General features: G+C 44.8%; 1 protein-coding gene across 6 annotated transcripts in view; it reads right to left on the reverse strand.

The window, feature by feature from the left end:
- The window catches only part of zeb2b (zinc finger E-box binding homeobox 2b), an 81374-nt gene extending 59855 nt beyond the window's left edge, over positions 1-21519 (reverse strand). For 5 of the 6 annotated variants that reach the window (XM_040142119.1, XM_040142117.1, XM_040142118.1 and 2 more), the window contains exons 1-2: positions 21127-21519; positions 19680-19818 (exon numbers count right to left, since the gene is read on the reverse strand). In XM_040142119.1, the coding sequence (XP_039998053.1) occupies positions 19680-19752 (73 nt within the window). In that variant the 5' untranslated portion in view covers positions 19753-19818; positions 21127-21519. Of the gene's footprint in view, positions 1-14525; positions 14550-19679; positions 19819-21126 lie in introns of those variants that run through there. The other variant, XM_040142121.1, reaches the window with a different exon arrangement.
- Positions 21520-23037: the final 1518 nt, after the last annotated feature.

The raw sequence follows: 23037 nt of genomic DNA on the forward strand, positions 1-23037 counted from the left end.
AATTTGTTGAATCCACTTTACCACTTTTTAAAAACCATAAATTACAAAGAGTCAGTTACAAGCAACAGGATCATTTTCTATGGTAAATACACCTCAAGTAATAGACAATGGAGAGTTTACAGTACTTCACGCAGGAGGTTTCGCCCATCTGCTACAAGATAAATACTGTTTTGTGGCTCTGAGGAGCTGGTTAGGAAGAGCATGGCACTGACGCAACCGGGCTTTGGGGATTCATTTCCCAATGTGGTCCCCTATACTAAAAGCACAGGTAATTCTAGTACTAGAAGGCTGACCTGGATAAAAATGTGCACAAAAAAAAAATCGGAATCTCAACCAAAAGCAAGTTTTTAAATCCTTGTTTTCTCACAACAGAATCAAAATCAATTGGAAATCTGCCAGTGAAATGAGAATATTTCACCTTCTATCCTGCAGAAATCAAAATTTCAAGAACTTTCGGAGTTGTTTGTTTTTAAAAGAAGAAAGCATAAGTCAGGACGCTACACTATCGCCAAGACAAATTGATCCTTTTTTTAAAACTCAAAAGAAGCTGAATATTGATTGGAAAGGGATTGAAATATTTTTACTTTTAGGACTTTTGCAGTGCGGAATGCAGTTTTGGATTTAAAAAAAAAAAAAAAAATCTATCAAGAAATTTCTGCCTGAAATGTCTCACTTTTTAAAACAAGGGGAAGAACCCACCACTGCAGTCAAATTGCTTCCAGAAATAAAATCATCTTGTTTCAAGAATTTTCCGGGAACTAGTGTATATATCTCGTGCATTAGTATCAAGGACAATGAAAGTACTGGAAACAGGCACAAATATTCTCAGTTTTTTTAATTTTTGTTTGTTTTGAATCAGCTCTTCTGGGTCTACTGGGATTTCCTCAGTCTGCGCTCATGATTTAGCGGAGTCCATAAAATGACCAGAAACACGGGTTGTTTTCACGGAATAACCAGAAACAGAACTAGAATTTGTCTTGGCCTCATTGGTGCAGAAACGTGTCGACAACTTAGAGAGTTTCTGACCCGTGCTGGCAGCCCAGGGATGGCTCACATACATAACACGGGGGAAAACAAAGGAGTCAGTATGGCTAGTGCCTGGGCGGTAATAGCATAATAGGCGGCTACAAGTGGTCACGGGTCAAACCGGTGCGAGTGTAAATGTTGGAGTAATACAGCGGGCTGTCAGGTGGAACGGAAATGTATGAAGAGCGACAGCAACGGTGCTGCACGGGAGCTCTCGCTGAGCCACGAGATATCTATTTTACTATCTCACATTGTTGTAAAACCAAGAGAGAGACAGGGAGAGGGAGGGAGAAGGGAGGGAGGGAGCGGGCGAAAAAAAAAAAAAAAAATCAGTCCTCGATCTTATTTTCCACACTCTGGCAAGCTACAAGCGGCTCAGTTACACTACACTTGCACCGAACAATCAGTCTGGCAAAGGTTCACAAAACGACGAAATACCTTGTCACTTACTGCCTGACCTGTTCAGCGGAGTGACTCGGAGGGGGGAGAAGAAGAGGAAGAAGAAGGATGTAGAGTAGAGGGGAAAAAAAAAAAATATCATAAAATAAAATAATCATAAAGGAGCTCTGCTGTGGGTGACATGCATAAAAGATTTGGGAAAAATTCCTTTATGTTCTTACTCTTACTTGTTGCTGTAAACGAGTGACACATTTATAAGGCATTTACTCCAGTTTTTCCCTTTTTTTATTTCCCCTTCATATATAAATCATAAATATTTAGTATTAACTTGTTCAAACTCTTCAAAAAGCTGGATGATGTTTACACTTAAACAGTAAAAGTTTAAATTTTAGTAAGTAAAATACTCAAACCCAGGATCCAAAATGTATCTGGACACATTTGGTTACTTTGGACACTTTGGGATCTCAGCTAGAATTATAAATAAAGGTCTGTGGGACTGAGAAATGTTTGGCTGCACGGCATGACTTTGTAATGGCTGACCCTTTGGCAGGTCAGTGGGGTTTATGAGTTTATAGTGTGTCGAGTGAAGTCTGGTTCATTTGTCATCAACAGAAACCTGATTTCTTTGGATGCTTGTTTTTTTTGTCCACATCCACAGAGGAAGTCGGGTGGGGGCTGCTATCCCCTCCAAACCTCGAACCAACCGAACAACAACCACCGAGAGTTCTACTGGCTCATGCAAAGAATGTTTGACTTTGAAAAAGAAACCAAGACAACTCAGGTTTTGGGATGACAAAACTCCAACGAATGCACGGCGGCGCAACATGCAGCTTGGATGTCAAAAAACCAGGGGGAGGAAGGGTGTAAAGTACATGATTTGTCACATAGCAGCTGTAGAAAGTTAAGGGAGCTTTGAGGCTGAGTGAGAGAGGCAATTGTTAAAAAGTGAAGAGGAGGTGGTGGTGGGGTGTTGGGCTTAACGGGCTGACAGGCAGCTGGGTTCTGCTCACTGGACTTAATCTAAAAGAAAAAGGTCCCAGTTATGATGAAAGGTCGGCAGAGTATGTCTCAGCAAATTGGCTTTGCTTTTTTTTTTTTTTTGAAACCTCGTGCTGGCTGATGCTTCCACTCCACTGCTGTGGAAGCCTAATGACCTACTGCCTGCTAGCTCAGCCCTTCCTCCCACCTGTCCACCAACCCCACCGCCCCACCCTCTCCCCTGGGTCAAGTATGGTGGTTTCTGTGGAAACTTTGGCCGCCGGTGTCAGTGGGATCTCCCTTGAAGTTTTTACCAAAATCAACGCTGGTGACAAATTAGGAATTTCTCACGTTTTTGTCCACTGCAGGCGACTTCGCCGGTAACTCACAGAAGAACCATTGACAGAAGCATCTGAACTCATGCGGACTTGTTGACACGCTCATGATGGGTAAACAAGATAGATTAGATTGATTATTGGGGGAATTCAGAGAGAGTTGCGACCCAGTCGTGGCCAAGTTCATAACATGATGGAACAGTTTGGCTCCGTCTTGTTGCAGGCCTGACATTTCTCCAAGGCCAACTATAATGATGGACAATGACAGGTAATTACTAGGGGGAGCATATGAGAGCTCAAGATCAGCAGTATCTGTGAAGTTTCTGGAAACTCTGAGCGGGTCAGAGGATGGCAGCCAACATCCTGAGCGGTGGGTTCCGCTCCGATCGGAGTCCAGTAGGGAAAAAAAAAAAAACCATGCCCCCACAATTTTGATGCTGTGTTTCCCTAACTTGAACCGAAATGTTCACAACCGCTGTTTGTGTGCTGAACTAGCTGCCTGACCCTGAAAGCTGCTACAGCCCAAACGACGGGCTGTCAATGAGGAAATAACTAATTCATTATCGGGTTTTTTTTTTCTCACAGATGTGTGGCTTTGCATCGGACAGCGGCAGAGTCCTATGTATGTTTTTACACCTGGATAAACCTCCACTTCCTAATGACTTACAGGCATTTCCTTATTCCTCATCTTGGCGCTTGCCGGCGCTTTACCTGGTTGTTTTTATCTCTGTGAAGGGAAGGGTGTGTGTGTGTGTGTAATGCCCTTAGATGTCATTATTTACTCTTGTGTGTTTACTCTAGCTGTTGTGAGGGCACAGATGAACTCCTAACGAAGACGGAATACCAAATAGCTTCAATATTTTGCAAACAGCTTCACCTGCACACTGGGAAGGCAGGGATATGGATGGGGGGAGGTAGAGGGGGGGGAGTCGGTGTTGCAATCTCTCGTGTTGCACAGAGTCCTCGGTGCTCCCCCTTTATAAATTACCTCATCAGTGACTGAAATTAACACCGATTCTTGCAGGCAATTTCTCAATTTCCAATGCTAATTAGCTTTTTCTCTTTACTTTTAAATTCTGTAGCACCTGTTTAGGGGAAGACATCTTAGACAGTGCAGGCGCATTTAATCACAATTTTAATTAACCAGCCCCATAGATGTGAAAGAGAAGCAATTATAATGCAGATGAATGATGATTTTTTTCCACATTAAATTGTTTTGTTTCTTCGTTATGTTGATTGCATAAATACTGGCGCTGCTCAATTTTTATCTACTATAATTTTGTAATTGTTTTGCAAAAAAAAAAAAACCAGCAACAGAAAGGGTTTGGACAGACTGAGTTTGTCTGTTGACAAATTGTTTCATTTAGTTAACCCGTTAATCGCCAGAGCAACACGGAGAGGATTTGGCAGGAAGTGTCTTATTTGCATTCTTTCCCCCTAAACAACTATCGTCAACCACCTTGCTTGCCAATCATCTTGTGGTTTTAGAGCTTGTTGTTGGGGGGTGTGGGGGGGGAGAGAATTACAGTCTTCTTATCTCTTTTGACCTTAACAAACTATTTAACCAAATGAAAGTCATCCCCTTTCTTTCCTCAGCCTCCCCTTTAACTACTGAGCACATAGTCACAAATGAAAGCACAGATGGGTGCTACTGGAATGGACTCATAATCTTTATGTGCTCGTGAAAATATCATTGGGTTCGATGACAGCGCTTTCGACTGTGTTTATTGCCCCTTGTTCTCTGAAACTTTGCTTTTATGTTAATGTCAGAGTGACTGTTGCAGTAAAAACAAAAACACACCACTGTAGCAGGTTTCCTTAAAATGCTGCCGCCTTCTTTAGCCGTTAATGAGAGATGTTTTTCTGTAAAAAGCCTATGTAAGCTTTGCGTCGCAACTTTTATACAGAGTGCACGCCTGTTAAATTGGAGAGTGAGCTTGTTTAAATCAGGCAAAATTATCCGACTTGACACCCGTCTATTAGTCAGTTGTCCTGGGTAGAAAGTTGAAACTGAAGTTGCAGAATTTTCTTCAAATGCAAGTTTTTTTTTTTGGTTTTTTTAAATTCTGAAATGTCCAACACTAAACATATTAGACGTACTGGGAACACAGCTGAAAAAATCCCAAGTTGAGGTTCAAATGCTGCTAAATTGAGTTTCCAGAGGCTGGTTTGGATTTTACTTCCAAAAATGTTCTATCAGGATTGATCAGGACTGAGGGTTTTTAGATGTACATATACACCATTTTGGAAACAGTTAAACACTCACTGTTGTTTGTAGTGCGGTTTTTTTCTCTAGAAGACCTACGAAGATCACTGCAAAGGGCCTGCTGTAGGGCAGGAAAAACTCCCAGAATCCTCCTGTGCTCTGTCCTCTGCCCTCAGCCACCCCCAGCAACACTCATTCTCTAATCCCACTGAGCACTGCTTTCAGTTTGCCCAAAGACCATGCAGGGCAACTCCAATGGACCAGACACACACACACAGACACACACACACACACACACACTCACACACAAACTCTTTTGCTCTCTCTCTGTGTTGCAAACACACACACACACACACTTGTTTCATATCTCTCCCCCAGTCACAGTGACAGGCACTTACTGAGGGGGCTTTCCTGTCTAAAATTGGTCCGGTCATCTTTAGCATAACTACGTGGGCAGAGGTTTTACTAAAGTCTTTCCAGTGATTTTGATCCAGATTAGTTGCATGTTTTTAAAAGAAAATGTTTGAAAGTGGCATCATCTGAAGTTTTGATGCAGAATGCAAAAACTCTCCGTCGAACAGCAAGATTCTGAGACAAAATGAGATAAGTGGCTCTCCTACATTTACAAAACTTAATATAACAGCTAGTGTTTCAAGAAATATCTACAACTGCGTTTTCCCATTTTGGTATTATTTTAGAGATTTACATGATTCACAGGAAGTTTGAGATGTATCCAAAGAGTTAGAGTTAGCTGCTTCGATATAAGATGTCTGAGATTTGAGAAAAATAAAACAAGTCACACCTTCCCCAACGACACGTCTGACACCACTAAAGGCCCTGGCTGACATTTTATTTTAAAGATGCTAAACTATCAATGTGCATTTTTTCTCTTTTCTCAAAAGTATGACATAGAATCGAAAACAGCCAAGAGTGTTTTCACAGAGTACAGCTTTTCCAGTTTTTTATGGATCTATCTTAAACCATCCTGAGGTGCGTCTAAAGGAAGAAGCTCCTCTTTGAATATTAGTGGCGATTGGCTGGAGGTAAACAGAGCATTAAATCCTGCAAAACTGTGGCAAGGCCAATATGGGCGCGGGACAATGGCTTGGCCCGGCATCTCCAAGCCTTTGTTCTCGGCTTAACAAAACTCTGCCGTCACACCGTTTTACCTCAATGCTGCCCTGTCGAAACAGCCATCAGCCCATCAGAGCACATGCATAGCTGAGGACAGGAAGGGAGGGAGGAGAGAAGGAATAAAACGGGGGAAAACGGAGCAAATATGACGGTGGGGAGGGATGGGAGGGAAAGGAAAGATTAAGACGGAGAGAAAAAGGAGGAGGAGGCAAGGAAAGTGCCAACAAGACAAGTAAAAAGAGGGAAGGCAGACAATGCGAGCAGAGAAAGAAAAGATAAAAGAGAAATAGGTGTGACAGTGAGAAAAGAGAGATGTGAAGTGAAGAAAAAGAGAATTAAGTGTCAGAGTCCTCCGACGTCATTAAAGGGTCAAAAACAGCTGAAATATAACCCTGCGGACGGTCTAAAGGGAAAAAGAAATGAATAAAAACACAATACTACTCACCTCCCACCACACAACCTTAATAAGAATATATGGCATCTGTGAGGAAGGGTTGGGAGTCGGGGTGGGGGGGACGCAGCGTTTAGAGGTTTGTCATGTGCCGGCGACAGAACTGGAGCAGCGAGATTCACTAAAAGTTTCATTACAAAGTTCTCATGTGCTTCCCTCCGAGGGCCACGACGAGGTTTAGGAGGAAAAACAAAAAGAAAAAAGAAAGAAACGGCACAGCTGCGTCTGCTGTGACCTGTCTGTCTGCCAATTAGCATGTATGTGGAGAGTGGCGGTGCATGTGTACACCAGCGTGTGATTATATACATACAGATACATACGCATATATAGATATAGATATATATGCGTATGTCTGAGTATGTGTGTATATTTGTTTGCGTGATGCCAATGTGTGTGTAAAGGCACGTGTTTGTGTGTGACACCGTTTGTGTCCGTGTCCACGTGTGTGCAGATGTGCACTTGCCTGGTGAACATGTGTGACTGTTTGCTGGTGTCAGCCATTTTCAAATCGATGGCACATAAACGCTCACTTGTAACTTATGATGCAAACTCCAAAATAAAAGCACTTTAAGTCCTTTCTCGTACTTTGTTCCCCAGCTGGTAATAAATATTCATTACGATCTTCTGATAAAAGACAGTTTTGCTGGTCATAATCCTCAGTATTCCTCATATTTTATTTTCTAAAATCTTAAAAAAATGTTTATCTGGTAGGCAGAAACTTTCACGTCGTGGCTCCTTGCTAATGCTGCATGGATTTCTTTCAAGTTCAAAGTGGGAGAAAAACTGTGTATGTCAGCCTCACAGTGATTATGATGATGAGCATCAAAGACAATGTAGGAATTTTTGGCAGTTTGTGATTTAGCCACTAAATTGCAAAAATGGTCAAGGAATCCACAGATGTTGGCGGGCAATAAAAAAAAATAAACTATCAGTTATATTCCCACTAATGTGACTCAGTCTACCAGGAAAAAAAAGCAAACAGTATCTTCTCCAGTTCAATTAAGGTTGTTTTTAAACTGAATTATTAGCACTTAACCCCAAAACTTGACCTCACGATCACCATCTTGGACGTAGTTCAGGCTTCTAGTGCCACATTTGGCTGCTTTTGGTTGCCTTCTCCCTCCCTCTTTCTTTCCTTCACTGTCAGGTTCTGGCCTGCCAATTTCCACTTGAAGCTTGACTGGGCCTGATTTGATGCAAACTACCTCGGGGTGAGGTGGGGAGTTGCGGGGAGAGAGGAAGGGGGGTGGAAAAGGGACTGAAACTGATGAACAGTTATGTCAAGTCGATTTTGCACCGTTGGGAAAAGGTAACCTCTCCTTCGGGGAGGGGGCGGCGGGGAGGGAGGAGAAAAAGGTAACAAAGAAAAGGGCAACAGAAGACAAGGGTAGTGGAGTGGAGGGTACTGGGGGGAGGAAGGCGGGGTCTAGGGGGGTGGCGGAGGGGGTGTGTAATCGCACCAGGGTGCACCCACTCTGCCGCTTCACCTCACCTCCCTCTGCTTACCACCCCGCGCAAAATGCTAACTGTCAGTGTGAGTACTAATTGCAGATGTGCCAGTCTGCCATCATAATAAAATCAGAGTCAGGGCGGACATTAAGCATGGCTGGCTCATTTGTGAGACTGCTGAAAAGGTAGCATAAATGAATATTTCATTACCTTAATTACTAAGGAATACTCCTTTCCGCCAGTCGTGGAATGAGTGTTGCTGTAACTAATTATGAAAAGTAATAACATTAGGGATACTGTGATTGCCAGTTTATAAGGCGGCGTCTGCTTGCTGTTGAGGTATAAACCATGTTGGGAAACGTGGCGCAGAGCGGAAGGGAGGAAAAAGACGAGGGCTCGGTCTCGATCAAACCTGCAAAAAAGTGGGGTTCACTGGGCTGAACGGAGCTGTGATTATTTACCCAGGGACGCCAAGTGGAGGTTCAACAGGTACGAAGGGGCTAAAAGGTTGTGAAATTCTCTCGGCGTCTAGATGAGAACTCGGGGAGCCCTTTAATACACGGCTTTCGACGGATACAAACACAGAGTGAGCAAGGACACACGCGCTACAGCTTCCTGGTCCGCAAAGTGCACTTTGATGAATCCTTTACCACGCAGGCCTGGAGTACCTGCACGTCCAAAGAGGCCAGGCTACAGTGAAGGACCACGAGCTGCGCATTTGCATCGCTTCATCATCCCTCAGAGTCTTTGATGTCAGACACATGGCTCGATACCTTTGTCCGTTATTCACCTCTGCAGCCCGTGGGCACATCCCATGCCCGGCTGTAATGTATGACCACTGATAAGGTCGTAAGGGGGGCTGTGAGAAAAAAGGCAGAGTACAAGGTCTGCTTTGATGGCCATGCTAATTCCAATACCCCTAAGTAGTAAGAATAACAAAGTGGTGGGGAATTTATCTCAGGAATGCCGGAGCAAGACGGCCGGGCGATAAGGAAGTAGCTTCGCTTGGGTGGGGGAGAAGTAATTAGAGTGGGCTGACTGGTTACATGACTGACTGGCTAGCTGGTGGGATGGATGGAAGTAGAGGTGGGGGAAATGGACTCGAGGGCTACACAAAAGGCAAAGTTGGAGGCAGAAAGGTCCAAGAACCAACTAAATTTGTCACATTTTTAAAATATGTCAGTATCGGCTCGAGTACAACTCCCTCTGGTTATTCATGTTTACATTTTGGGCTTGTAACGAAAGGCCCTGATGGAGCAACAGACAAATTCTGCAAGTTTGTAACACAGAAATGCAAGAAAAAAGACGGAAAAATGCTAAGGAACATCCTTCACTTTATAACCCCTCCCTAGAGACGTTCGTAAGGCCACAACAAAAATTACTAAGAATATACTAAACTTTTAAACCCTCGGTGATGTAAAAAAACAACCTCAGGCCCCACAGTTCACAAAGCCTTGACCTAACCAAAGACCAGGCTGTGTCTCAGAGTGAGTCACGGGGCCAAGTCTGAGCTTGAGTCTCCATATCTGACCTTAGTCATCTTCCACAAGGTTTTTAGGTCAGGAAATACCCGTGTTACTCTCTGCAGGCAGGCGATCACTCCAGAGTAGCGGCCGTAGCCAAATTCAGCCATTTAGATCCCATCGGCCATCTTTGGGCCAAGAGGTAAGGCCTCACAACAGCATCACATGGCAGCCACAATCACACACACACCTCAGTTTTTTCACCTCGTCATGGCTTCAAAAAGCAGATGATGATAATAATCACACAGCATCTATCCTTCAGTTCCTTTTCCAAACTCACACGGAAATCCTGGATTGCTGTGTTACCTAAAGCAAAGCTACACCCACATCCACGGCTAACCCATCCCTGTCAAGCTCCAGCCCTCACAATGTTTAATTTACCGTCATGTATTGAATAAACTTCCCCTTAAATCCTTGACCTCCTGCTTGACCACCTTGCCCCAAAACCCAGACCCAAACAGCAGCCTGAAACCACAGAAAGCTCCTCTCCGGTGCAGCCTCAGCCCCATTCGCCTTGCATGTCAGAAAGGCTGAAGACAGGCCTGTCGGTGTGATTATCCCCCCGCTACCTGAGGAGGTGTTTGTTTGACATTCGCATTTGACAGCGACGGGACACGAGGCATTCGGTGGGGGGGGGGCTCCCTCTCGAGTCAGAACCCATTAACACGTGAATTCACCTCTCAGAGTTTTAAACAGGGCCTTTGCTACACATGTCCACTGACTGCACCGCGGATCACATTTAAAAGGGAAGATGTGCCCCCCCCCCCACTCCTCCATGTTTTAGCTGTCCTTGACTCACTCTTGCCAAAGGTTAAATGTATGTCTGAATAACAAGGAGGCCAGAGTGTAATTTCTGACCATTTCCTCTTTTCTCTGCAACCTCCGGTTAAGAAGGTGCTTGATCAACGCCGAGATGAAAGCGTGGAAGTGAGTGAAATTTGTGCAACCGCAAAATGACCTAATTTTGTCCTAATCTCGCTCGGCAATCAGCTGCAATTAAATTGAGATAACACATCTGAATTTACTTCCACACGAGACGGGGGAAACCAGAGCACAAACGAAAGCAGACATGTCCTCGTTAACAAAAAAAAAAAAAAGAAAAAGAAAAGGGAAAAAAAAAAAAAGGTAACGAGAGGGGAGAGTTGCACCTAGGTGGCAGAGAAGCAGGACACCTTCTGAATAATGAACTACAGTAAGAAAGTGAGCCCTGATCAAATAGCATATTCTATAATCCTGAGTTAAAGGTAGGACGGGGGGCGGCAAAGCGTGTTGAGTCGTATGTGAAAAAGGCCCAGATTTCCAGACGTCACCAAGCCTTAATCTGGTGATCTGTTATTGATTGTTCCACGCGGCCGTGACCTTGCCAGAAGAGCTCTTCCACCCGACAATCAAACATACATCAAAGAGCGTGCGTGTGTTTCCCTAAATGCACGTGTGTGTGTGTGTGTGCGCGCATGTAGCAGCGAGCGTCGCGTGCAGATCAGCGGCGCCGACATCAGAGCCGAAGACGGGAGGCTGCTTTCAGCACTTGTTTGTAGAAAGGTGTCACTTCTGAAGCAGCTACCGCAAAAAGGAGGGAAAAAAAAGGGGAAAAAAATCATTTTAATGGGCAATTGAGGTGATTACTTTTTTCTCCTTTTCCTCAGAAACGCCATGAAACTGTGCCCTGCTTTACGGCTGACAGCAGTGATAAGTCTCTCTCTCTCTCTCTGTCTCACACACACACACACACACACACACACAGAGAGAGAGCAGGAAAGCTTTCACACACAAGCTCGAAACCAGCTGTGATGTGTTTGTTCTTTTGATTTAATCTATATTTGTTCCTTCGCTGAACTATTAAGACACAATCCTGTTTGTTAAAAGCACTTAAAAAACAGATTTGATTTGACAGGTCACTCCCTGTCATGATCAATACTGCTAAATTTTCTGCACTGCATTGAACATGACAAATAACAAGCAATACAGAAAGAAGGGGGGACATTTTACACAAATTCTTCCATAAACATAAATGTCTACTAACCCAGACTAAAAAATAAAGTCAAATTCTGAAAATATCTTTTATACAAGAGTAAATCTGCAAGGTAGGCTCGGCTTGAAGCTACATTACAAACTAAATTTAATTTGGTGGAACAGTGGCCATCCAAACTCCTCTTGTGCATCCAAACGAAGATGCACATGCACACATATACCATTGTTGGGAAAAAAAAAAAAAAGTGTTTTTGAAGCTCTTTTTGCCCCCACGCCATTTAATTATGAAATCTGAATGTTAGTTTACACCTGCTCCGCAACCTGTCGTCTGTCTCGCCCAGAATCCCTCGCAAATGGGAAAAGTCGACGCGTGGAAAATGTCGAAAATCACAGGCGAGACGCGGTGCAACAACTGAATAAGTGCAAACAGCAGGACGAGACGGAACGGATGGGCCAAATAAAGACTTTGCATTTTCACTTGAGAAAGACTCAAATGAGGCATGATATTTCAAAATGCATTTCCCCCCTACGCAATGCATAAAACATGCCGGCTTAGGGTAAAGGGTGTACAAACGTAAATGAAAAGTCCAAATGCATGCAATTATTTGCCGGACCACTGAAGTTTCAATTTCTGTGTTTGCTTTTTGTCAAATTCGCAAGGAGTGAAGAGAGAAAACAGAGAAAACAAAGGGATGAGAGGAACAAAACTCAGAGGTAAAAAAAAAAAAGAAGAGAATACAAGCAAAAAGGCATGAAATAAAGTCAGGGAAGCAGGAGAAAGACATCTGACTGCACGGCAACTTTACTTAGAGCAGCGTGTCGCAGATCAGGCGCACATCAACGTAAGGGGGGAGCTGATCCGACCTGTCCAATCCTGAGAAAGAGAAAATGAATGGATGGAGGGAGGTGGGTCAGAGCTTGACAGGCAGAACGCCGCCGCCAGAAACACCTTCAAGTCTGTCACCTTTGCTCCATCACTCTCCATCTCTGCTTCCTTCACACCGTCCTGAGTTGTTGATGTCCGAGCGACCTAGACTTCTGACAAGCGCCGCGTCACTACGCCAGCTCTCGGCCTATTTTCAACAGACACAGACTACACGTATCCTTGATTATCACACAGCGGAGCCAAAACAACACCATTTAACTCACAACTTTAATATCTCCAGTAGGTACAGCGGTGCACTCGCCATAGTTTCAAGTGTCTAAGAGGCGAGAAAAAACTGTTTTGTTTTTTTTTTTTTGAGGCAATTCCTTCTGGGGAAGAGAAGTTCAGCAACAGTTCAGCTGACATGCAGTAAAAACTGGGACTTGCCTAGATGTGAAACAGCTTTCTTTTTTATTAAGCATAAACAAAATGCAAACGATTAAGGCCAGAAGCATGCAGGGAATGCCACGTTGCCGCCTGTGTCACCACATTGTTTTGGAAGATACATCATTACTGCCGTTTAAACATAAAGGGAAGTCGCAGAGGCAGAGTTGGCTCACTATTGGCTGATTCATGCCTCGGTGTTAGTCAAGCAACGGATCCCAGCCACCGCTCTCGCTTTCATCGTTCTTGGCAGTGGCAGTTGCTCTGTGTGTGTGTGTGTGTGTGTGTGCTTTCTTGTGCGTGAGCGTGCATCACCCCAAATACACTGTAACTTCTGCAGCTTTGTTTTTCCAAACCAACGTGTCCCATCACCAAAAATCACAGGAATTTTACGTTACCAAAACAAGCGCAAGCGATGCAGCTTGAATCTATTTTCACAAAGGGAAGAGATGGAGGGATGGTCGCAGAACGTGCTGAGTGTACGAACGGCAGAGAGTTTTCATGCAAATACTTCACGCCCCCCGACGCCGCCACCTCCAGCCCGTTTCTCCAAACCACGGGTTAATATCGTGGCTGCCTGGTAAGGCATTATCCAGAACCTCTCGGAACAAAAGGCCCCTTTCGCAAACAGACTCCTACTTTCCCCCAGTGTCCAAAGGTGTTTGCTGAAGTAAATCTGCCTAAATCCTACGCAGCTTGGCCGGGAGGGGGAGGGGGGGGAAGGTGTACCGATAATCCTTCTTCTTAACCAAAAAGGGGGAAAAAAAAAAAAAAAAGTTCTGGGTAAGGAAAAGAAAAGAGAAAGGGAAGAAAGAAAAACCGGAATCCATATCACATGATGCCATTTAAAGAGTTGTGGTAGCCCCCCCCTCCCTCCCGCCTCCCCATCTTTGCTTAAGATTTGCATACATCCAGCCTGGGATTCGGATGATAAAGATATCTCGCCAATCATTTTGGTTGCTCAACAGATAAACTGCAATGTGCAAGTTTACATGAGTGGACAGGGGGAATGTGAAGCCATTTTTATTTTTTCCTCACCTGGTTTTTTTTTTTTTTTTTAAATGATGGCACTCAGGAAATAATCGTTTTGACCCCCCCCAAAATAAATAAATAAACCTGGTCAGATACGAAGAAGTTTTCGAAGCACCTTGTTGCCAGACAGACGAGGGGAGAATAATAAAAGCGCATCGTTAAGACACCTGCTCCTGACCCTTATTGCCTTCTTTAAACACAATCCAATCAGTCGCAGCCAGGATTTTTTTCTTCTTCTTCCTGAGTGTGACTGGCCACGAATAGTGTGGGCATGCCATCTCGTAACACTATCTGTCTGTCAGGAGGGGCCCAGGTCCCTGCTAGAGTAGGGAGGCTATAAAAGGCTTGTAACCAGGGGACGACCAACAAACAACCACAAACACCCTAGTTATTTCTCTCCACCATCCACCCACCCCTTTCTGCCTCTCTCCCTATTTTTTCCCTTCCTCTTCTTTTTTTCCTCCTCTCCTCTCTTGCTCTCATTTTTTTCGCCCCCCTTTTCATCTCAGGCCCTTTTCTGATGCTGAATGCAAATGTGTAGCCCTGCTGCTGGCGGCGAAAGGGGCTGAATTGTGATTAAGAGGGAGAAGAAGAAGAAGAGGAGCTCCTTTCTTTGTTCTCCCCCCGGGGGATGTTTACCAGGAGAGACACGGCGGATCAGATATGAAAGGCATTCAGGTCAGCATTGATGTGAGCGAAAGTGAAATCGTACCTAAGGCATTCCAAAGACCCGCGGTGTCAGGGGTCCGGGCTCGCGGTGCCTCTGCAAGTGTGTGTTCTCTGGCCGCCAGGCGAAAAATATCTTCACACAAGCAGGGCGGTCGAAGAAGGAAGAATGAAAAAAAAAAAAAAAAAAGGGAATAATAAAAAAAGGGAGAAAATGTGTCAAAAATGTTTTTTGGCTATTTCTTGGGAAGAGGAGGAGGGAGGGATGAAAGTTTTCTGTCCAGTGTCCAGGATGGAGTTGAGATGATCATTAGTTATCTTCTTTTTTTTTTTTTTTTTGTGTGTGTGTGTGTGTGTGTGTTGGGGGGTGTTCAGCCACAAGCCATGCTATTTGCTTTTATCTGCCTTATCAAAGCATGAAAAAAAAAAAAACCGTGCTTGTGTGTTGCTGTTGTGTGTGTGTGTGTGTGGAAATGCTGTTCCTCAGCTACATTCCTGATTTAATTCCTTGTGGAAAGCACATATTAGAGGATTTGTTGAATAACATATCGGCTTGAAAGTCGAAGATATCACACTGCGATGACTGTATCTCTCTGTGACACACGACACACACACACGCACGCCCACAATAAAGTAAAATCATGTGAATTACAATGACTGCAAATACTCCTGGCCCTCTGACAAACGGATCCCATGAAAAAATGTCTTCCCTCAAAACTGACGCCGTTACCCAAAGGGAACATCCTTTCGCTCCTATATACCAACGTCACGCTTGAAATCACAATGATCTCGTAAGGGAAGTCCATTCATTTTTATGTGCTTGGCTATATACACTTGACTCACACACTTTGAGCAGATGGATATATTTAGCTCGTGATGACTGCAGCCGAGGGAGTAAAAAAAAAAAAAAAAAAAAAAAAAAATCAAGCGATGCAAAAAGCTACCGTACGCTCCGGAAAATAATAAGGCCTGGTGCAGCACGCCAAAGTGCAATGTGTAGTTGTGACAGGACAAATATGCCTCCTTATTAGCCTGCATTGAGGGAAACCTGCTTGCCGTTTTACATGGGGTAATTGGAATGTGTCTATTTTGATTCAACCACAAGGCCGACGTGATAAAAATACTCCAGTAAGAATCATCCCCGGCTATCTGCGGGTCCGTACGCCACGACACTCGGAGCACAACGGGCCCCCCTGCCGCAGACTGATTCCCGCCAGCCCCTGTAATATCTCAGTAATTATTTCACTTGCTTAAACTAAATAATCCCTTATTTCCCTCAACGTGAATGCGCCGCAAAAGACTTTTTCTCTGCTTCTTCCTACGGAAGAAAAATCCATCAGGAGCGTAAGGTGTCCGCTCTGGCTGCTCCACACAATTGCCAACCCGTATGGGAATGGCAGCAGTGAAAGGCGCGGTGGACAACCCCCTGCCACTATTGACGGTATAAACATGTAAATGAAACACATTACCACTGACAATCAATTGTCCGTGAGCGCCCTGCGAAACCTGCCCTCCTCCTCCTCCCTTTTTTTCCCCTCTTACCCCCCTCCTTGCTCTGTGACGATGGCAAAAAAAAAAAACTGCCCCTACCTTGAGGAGGGAAAATCTGGGAGAGGAAGGAGGAGAAGGAGGAGAAGGAGGAGGGAGGGAGGTCGGTGGATGGACATGGGAGGAAAGAGGAGGGGGACGAGAGAAGAAGGCAAAAAAGAAGAGGAAGAAAGGGAGCACCTTGTCTCACCCCCCCTCCCTATTCTCTACTGCGGGAGCTGCGAAGGCAACTTTAAAAAGGCAGAGGAATAATAGAGATGGACAAATTGTTTAGACTGGCAGAAATCTGGCATTGTCTGGGTCTGAAAGCAAGGCTACCCCCTCACACACACACACACACACGCACTTTTCCCTATTTTTTTTCTCCACCTGAAGCGTGAATCTGTGATAGCCTTAATAACCACATTCAGACTATTATATCAAACTCCAGCAGCCGGAGAGAGACGCAGAGGGAGAGAGAGGGAGAGGGAGATATTGGCCCTCGTCGTCCTGCTTCTTCTTCTCCTGCTGCTGCTGCTGCTGCTGCTTCAGATTATGTAATCGGTGCATTTCCGGGGGTATGTCCTAACATCGAAATGTCATCTGGGGTACGGAGAAAAATCAAAAACGGTTCAAAAAACTGGGAGACGCAGAATCAAACGTTTGCAGAAAACACCCTGAGAAAAATAGTGGAACATCTGTATTTCCTCTTTCATCTTGTCCTTAGACAAAAGCTGCCACAGTTTGATGCAAAGAGCCTGTGTACCACCCAAATCAAAACAAAACATGATTACAGAGCCAAAAGATTTTTTTTCTAAAAACGCATGTTTTTGATGCTCGCGCTGGTTGAGTAATAAGAAAATAAGGACAGGTGTGCGAGCGCTTTTCTGTTGGGCGCTCACAGCTGGATGTGACAAGCAACACCTGGCGAGGGCCAAACTCTCAAACACTTCACGCTGCCGCGATCGAGTTTCACACCAGAAGGGGTTTTTTTTTTTTTTTGAGCGGTGTAACAATGGGGAACAGGATGACACATTTTCTCAGGTTTTGTTGCCCTCACGTGTTGCTGCCATTTCAGAGTCTATCAGGTGTGCGACAGAGGCTTCACAGCGGCGTGCGGGAGGCTCGGATGAGGAGGGGATAAGTCATGAACTGTGATTAAATACCACATGACAGACTGGGCAGTGAGTGAGTAAAGCTACAGTAGCACCTCCAACCCTGAAGGCCAACAGTCATCTGGATGAGAATGTCATTGGTTAGACAACTTAGCGAGCAAATGCCTCATTAATACTAATTGGCACAAATGCTGAAATGCCCCATCCATTTTTTTTTTTTTTTTTTTTTTTAACAGCAGAAAAATAATCCTGACAAACTCCTGTTATTGTATCTGTGAGGGAGCATTAAACGAAAAAGATATCAGCTCAAAATTCAAACGACTTTAGGCTGAGCCTCCGTCGCTTAATTAAAAGGTTTAAACTGAACCAGATGTAAAACATTTAGCAATTTTAAAGAAAAATAATGACAGGTGGGAAGCGGATTATAATTTACATCTAAACATGCTCGCTTACACACCAGCAGCTCTAAAAGTCATTCTGTGAAATGAGCTGTAATTGTACATATTTCAGATTTGTGTATATTCATCTGATTTGTTAGTTAAGGGAAGAAAGGGGGAATCTGAGGGCATCCGCCCTCCATCTGGTATCTGGTTAAAAATTTAGAAAAACCCCTCTGTGTGTGTGTGTCTGAGCGCGCTGCTATTTTTTTTTCTTTTTCTTTTTGGTGCATTCAAGGCGTTTTGTTTGTTTCTGCTGGAGGAGTCAGAGTCTGTCCTGCCGACTGTCACACGCTTCGCCCTGCCCTACCATCCCTCCACAGAGCCAGGCAGGAAGAGGACAGAGAGACAGGCAGGGAGACAGAGAGAGAGAGAGGAGAGTGGCCAAGCCTCAATAAGCCCCTGCATTCCCAGGGGGGATGATTGGGGGTGAGGAGGGGAGGGGCGGGTGTGTGTGTGTGTGTGTGTGTGTGGGGGGGGGGGGTCATCAGACAGAGCTAGTTGTTATGGAAGAAAGAAAAAAAAAAAAAAGGGGGGACTCACATTTCAAAATTTAAAAGAATGATCTTAAATCCATTTTTTTTTTAAATGTACATTCTCCTGTACGAAAGAGTGACTGCATTTTTATAAGAGACATAAATATTCTTTACACACTCTGCCAAAGCTCGCCGTCTCTCGTCAGGTTTAAGGGTGTGAAAATTATATTTGCTTCGCTAATATTATTTTATCAAATGCTGCATTTGGTACAAAAGCCAAGACTGGTTTCTCCCGCTCACTCCCCCTTCACAAAACAGGTGGCCACAGCTAAACAGGCTGTCATATCTCTAAATGTGTCTTATTATTCTATTTTTCTTTTAGGTATGAATTCTGCAAATGTACATACATATATATATATATATATATATATATATATATATATATATATATATATATCTATTGGACATCTCCAGCTCCACTGTTGTGCTCTTGTGCTGTTTAGTGTGGAACAAAATGCTTGTCTGCTATTGATTGTATGAAATCAATAAATGAAATCTGATCTAGATAAATAACCTGTGGGGGCAGAGATTAAAAAACTGTTGTGGAGAAAGCAAATAAAAGCCTCGTCTGAGCAGCTGAATCACAGCCTCGGTATTTTACACACACACACACACACACACACACACACACACACACACACACACACACACACACACTGCCTCAGTTCGCCAGCGTGTTTGGAGCCTATATGGAATAATCAGGAATAACGGGGCCAGGAAATGTCACTGCAGATTTGCCTCTTGTGGGAAAGTGTGCAGTCGAATGGAGAAAGAAAAGCAACAAATCTCCACCTCCAGCGCTCCAGCCCAGACCCAATTCATGTCCGGCATTTATCGGACATGCCATCCTATTTATATATGATCACTCCACTCCAATAAACTTACTGAGAAAAGGTAAACAAAATAATACAGGTTTACAAATCGAGCCAACAAGCAGCTGCCATCTCCTGTGAATGATTTCACCCATCAGCTTGTCCCGGCAAACAGCGACAATGTGGGGGTACATGACTTGAAAATGTGCTTTACAGGGGAGGTGGTAAAAGGCCTCGACAGCGAGAAAAAAAGATCCCGGCTAACGCACGCCAGCGCGTGGATTAAAGCAAATCAAAACTCAGGTCACAAGACCGGACTTTTACACCCAGCAGCGTGAGTCTGCTCCAGCCAGCGATGCTGTGAGTGACCGCTACACACTCCCCCATGGCGGATTCTGTCCCGGCGAGAAGGACGCCGGCACCGCTACACTCCAACTTTCCAGCATCCACAAGTTTCCGACTAACCCCCTCACAACCCTCCTCAAATAATCCCCTGAAAATAAACATTTTAAAACCGATATTTTTAAGATCCCAGAGGCTCGAGTGGGGCTGCAACACGGACGCATTTACGCACAGTTTCTCCCCCGGATAACGGTCCCTTTATCCCTGCGTAAAAGGGGTAGGCAGATATGCGCACCAGCCGCGGACCTTCACACTTCCCCGAACCGCAGTGGAAACCTTCAAAACCAGGCTTGCATCCAAAGATACCCCCCCCCCCTCCCCCCCTCACCCCCCCACGGCTGCTATGTTTGTCTCCCCCGTGATTTTCTTACCGTTTTTCCGTCTCGGGTTGGCTTGTTTTCGCCTCTTACACCTGGGGCCATCCGCCATGATCTCTTGCTTCATTGATAAGTGTGTGTGGGATCAGATGGCAGCTCGCATGGACTCGATTCCTTGATTTCAGCTTGATATCTGACGGGGAAACACACACACACACAGCAGCCCCAACAATGTGGGAATTAGCACGGGGGTCCACTTGCGCCGGACGCGGACAAGAAACTGGAAATGTAACTTGGATGCGGGGGACAGATTGTAAAAAAGAAAAAAAAATGCCGCGGGTGAAAGTATGAGAAGGAGCGGCGAGGGGATCCGTGTCCATCTAATTTTGATTTTCAGCTGATCGGCTGTCAGCTTAGTGGCATTAACAGCAAAGCAAACAGCAGGAGGAGGAAGGGAATTATAATTTCTCTTATTAGGAAATCCACAATTCATGTCGCCAATGAGAACCGCAGCGAAAACATGATACTCTATTGTTATTTCATTCAGAAAAGTTTCCCAATCCGGTTGGTATTTTTCTTCTCTTTTAAGAAAATAAATCGTTTCTCTCGGTTTTTTTTTTAGTTTTTTTTTTTTTTTTTTTTTTATCAAAACTGACAGGACCTGTTCACGTTTTTACGCGTTCGGCCCGGGTTTGGCACAGGAGGCGAAACAGGTTAATAAATCAAATTTCTGTCAAATTTTAGGGTCAGATCCAGAGCTTACACGTTACGGACGGCCAGGGCGAGAACGAGCCTCTGCCTGGAATAAGCCTCCACTGTGTGGTCTGATTAAAAGTCATTCAACTTCAATAAACACTTGGGTCCGCTGGAGAAAAATGGCACTTTTTAGGTTTAATAAACTAAATCCGAACCCTCTTGTAAACTGCTGATAAATAGCAGATGGGAAATAATTGTTAAAACCTGCCCCCCGACTCCACACCATAAGAAAAACCTTTAAGGCACAAATGGCGCATAAACAAAAGCGATAAGACTCAAATCGCCCGTGTGGGATGTTCGGTCCGCCAGCTAATTTATCCCCGCAAATACCGTTATTAGGGCAAGCGAATATTGACAAGAGCTCTTGTTTGTTGTGGGCACTTGGGCGTTTAGCTGAGCGGTACAAACAGACACTAATATAATACGGGCAGAAGAGACTCAGAGGCAAAACGGGATGCATATCGCCCTTTTCCTCCAAAGGACAGCGGTGTCGTGCAGCGCCAAACGCCCCGCACAAAAGCACATTTCCCCCGGCCGTCAGGCGCCCGCAGGACGCCTCTGCGCCGCGGAGGTAAAAAAAAAAAAAAAAAAAAGGAAAGGGAAATCAAAACAAACGCACCTATTTCCACCTGTGCAGGTAAGGCAAAGTTGAGTTCCAACTCTGGCGCGGGCGCACGGAAGTTTATTATCCGACCCTTCTCGGGAAAAAAAAAGGGCTGTAAATAAAGAGAGAGGAGGCACGTACCTGGTTTTAGGGGTGTAAAGAGGTGTCTTGTGGAGAGGAGTCGCGAGGAGGGAAGATACCGGAGCGCGTCGGTGAGCGGATCCTTTTCCACCGGTGATAATAAAGCCTTAGAAATAAAGCCTTAGAAATAGTTGGGAGGAGGGAGGGACCGCTATTCCTGCTAGGGCAGGTTTACAACTGATGTCTTACACCCACTCCAGGAAACAAACCTGGGTAGGGACTGACGTGTTACGCCTCTTCTAATGACATTTTTTTTCTTTCCACCTCCTTTTCTTTGCCGTGTAACACAGAGGAGAAGCCCCCTGAAACGCACGCCACCTATCTTCACGGGAGGGGATAATTGAGGAGAGCCAAACGTGAGCATCTTCTGGGTAGAACGTGAAGTTTTTTTTTTTTTTTTTTCCCTCCCTCTCTCCTTTCTCCCCCTCTTCCTCCTCTTTTCTTTCGCTCACTCTCCGTTCTCTTTCTCCATCTCTTCTCTTTTTGAGTGAAACCAACTATGTCGGGCTTCGACGCGGAGCAAAGAAACGGGCGACAGTGTCTTTTTTCTTTCTTCGTGTGAACGTACGCCTGTGTGTGTGTCTGTGTGTGTCTATGTGTCTATATGTGTGTGTGTGTGTGTGTGTGTGTGTGTGTGTGAGTGTGTGTAGAAGGGGGGAGAAACTTGGAGCGAGTCCACGCCGGCCGCAATCATGTAAGGATTATTATTATTATTATTATTTTTAATTTCTATTTCCACTCCGTTTAATTTGCAGAAATGGCAGGGCTGATACGGCAGGATGCAGGAGTTGGGGGGGGGGGGGGGCAATTCCACAATTCCACATATTCTTCGTTATTGAAATTGGCTGCGACTGTAAAAAGGTTCGGGCATGTTCGGCTTTTATCTCCGCTGCAAAAAATGTCCGGCAGGACGTTGTGGTTCGGTGTCAGGCTGTGCTCCTCTCGCTAAAGGCTCTGCCAGGTGGGATGAGAGTTGCGGCGGCGTCGATCGCGGCTCGACGTCTCCTCGCGCTGAGCGGACCTGACTCGTGTCAGGGGGGTTTCGGCTGCTCCGCTCGGATTCAGCCGGACTTGCTTCTGGAAAAAAAAAAAACCGGAGGAAGCTGAAAACGTTTTGGGAGCAAGTGGAGTTTTCTCGGCGTCTTTAGTCGAATTTGTGGCTTAATTTTTATTGATTTATTTCTTTTTTTTTTGGGGTGGGGGGGGGGGTTGGAAAAATAGATTGCAAAGATTTAAAAAAAGTGGGTAAATCACTTGAGGTGGATTTTTTCTTTTTTTTGTTGTTTTTTTTTGAGCGTAACATTAAATAATTGTTGTTTTATGACCGGCGATGTACCTGCAGCATCAGTGTGCCTGCAGGTACATCTGTAACAGGAATACATGTAAATGCATGTAAACCCCCCATACGGTCACACTCTTTGAGGGGGGGGGGGGTTATTTGTAATCTTTCCCTCCGCTTATTTGCATTTTCCAATTGCGCCCCCTAACAAAAACGAACCAAAGTGAATCCAAACTAAATGTGTGATATTGTACAACTCTGCCTGCACAGACCATAACTCAGCCGCGACAGAGATGACTGCCGCCTCAGTAGGACTATTCTGATGATACTAAAGGAGCAGAAAAAACGCCATAAAGCACAATAAAGTGACTGTAAAGTCACTGCGGAGAGCCGCAGACACACTGCGAGCCCCAGCAGGAATATTAGAAGAACATCAGAGGAATATTCCGGCGTTATTGGAGTGATTTTTCGTCCTGGACGCCACTTAAACAGGATGAATCCCGCATTTATTAAAGAAGTCAACCATCTCAGCCATGTCTGACTTAGAGAGGGAGAGGGGGAGAGGGAGAGAGAGAGAGAGAGAGGGAGAGGGAGGGAGGAAGCTCCACCTTTGCAGCGCCGTGATTGGTTAT

The sequence above is a fragment of the Xiphias gladius genome, chromosome 13, assembly GCF_016859285.1.
Source record: "Xiphias gladius isolate SHS-SW01 ecotype Sanya breed wild chromosome 13, ASM1685928v1, whole genome shotgun sequence".
NCBI lineage: Eukaryota > Metazoa > Chordata > Actinopteri > Istiophoriformes > Xiphiidae > Xiphias > Xiphias gladius.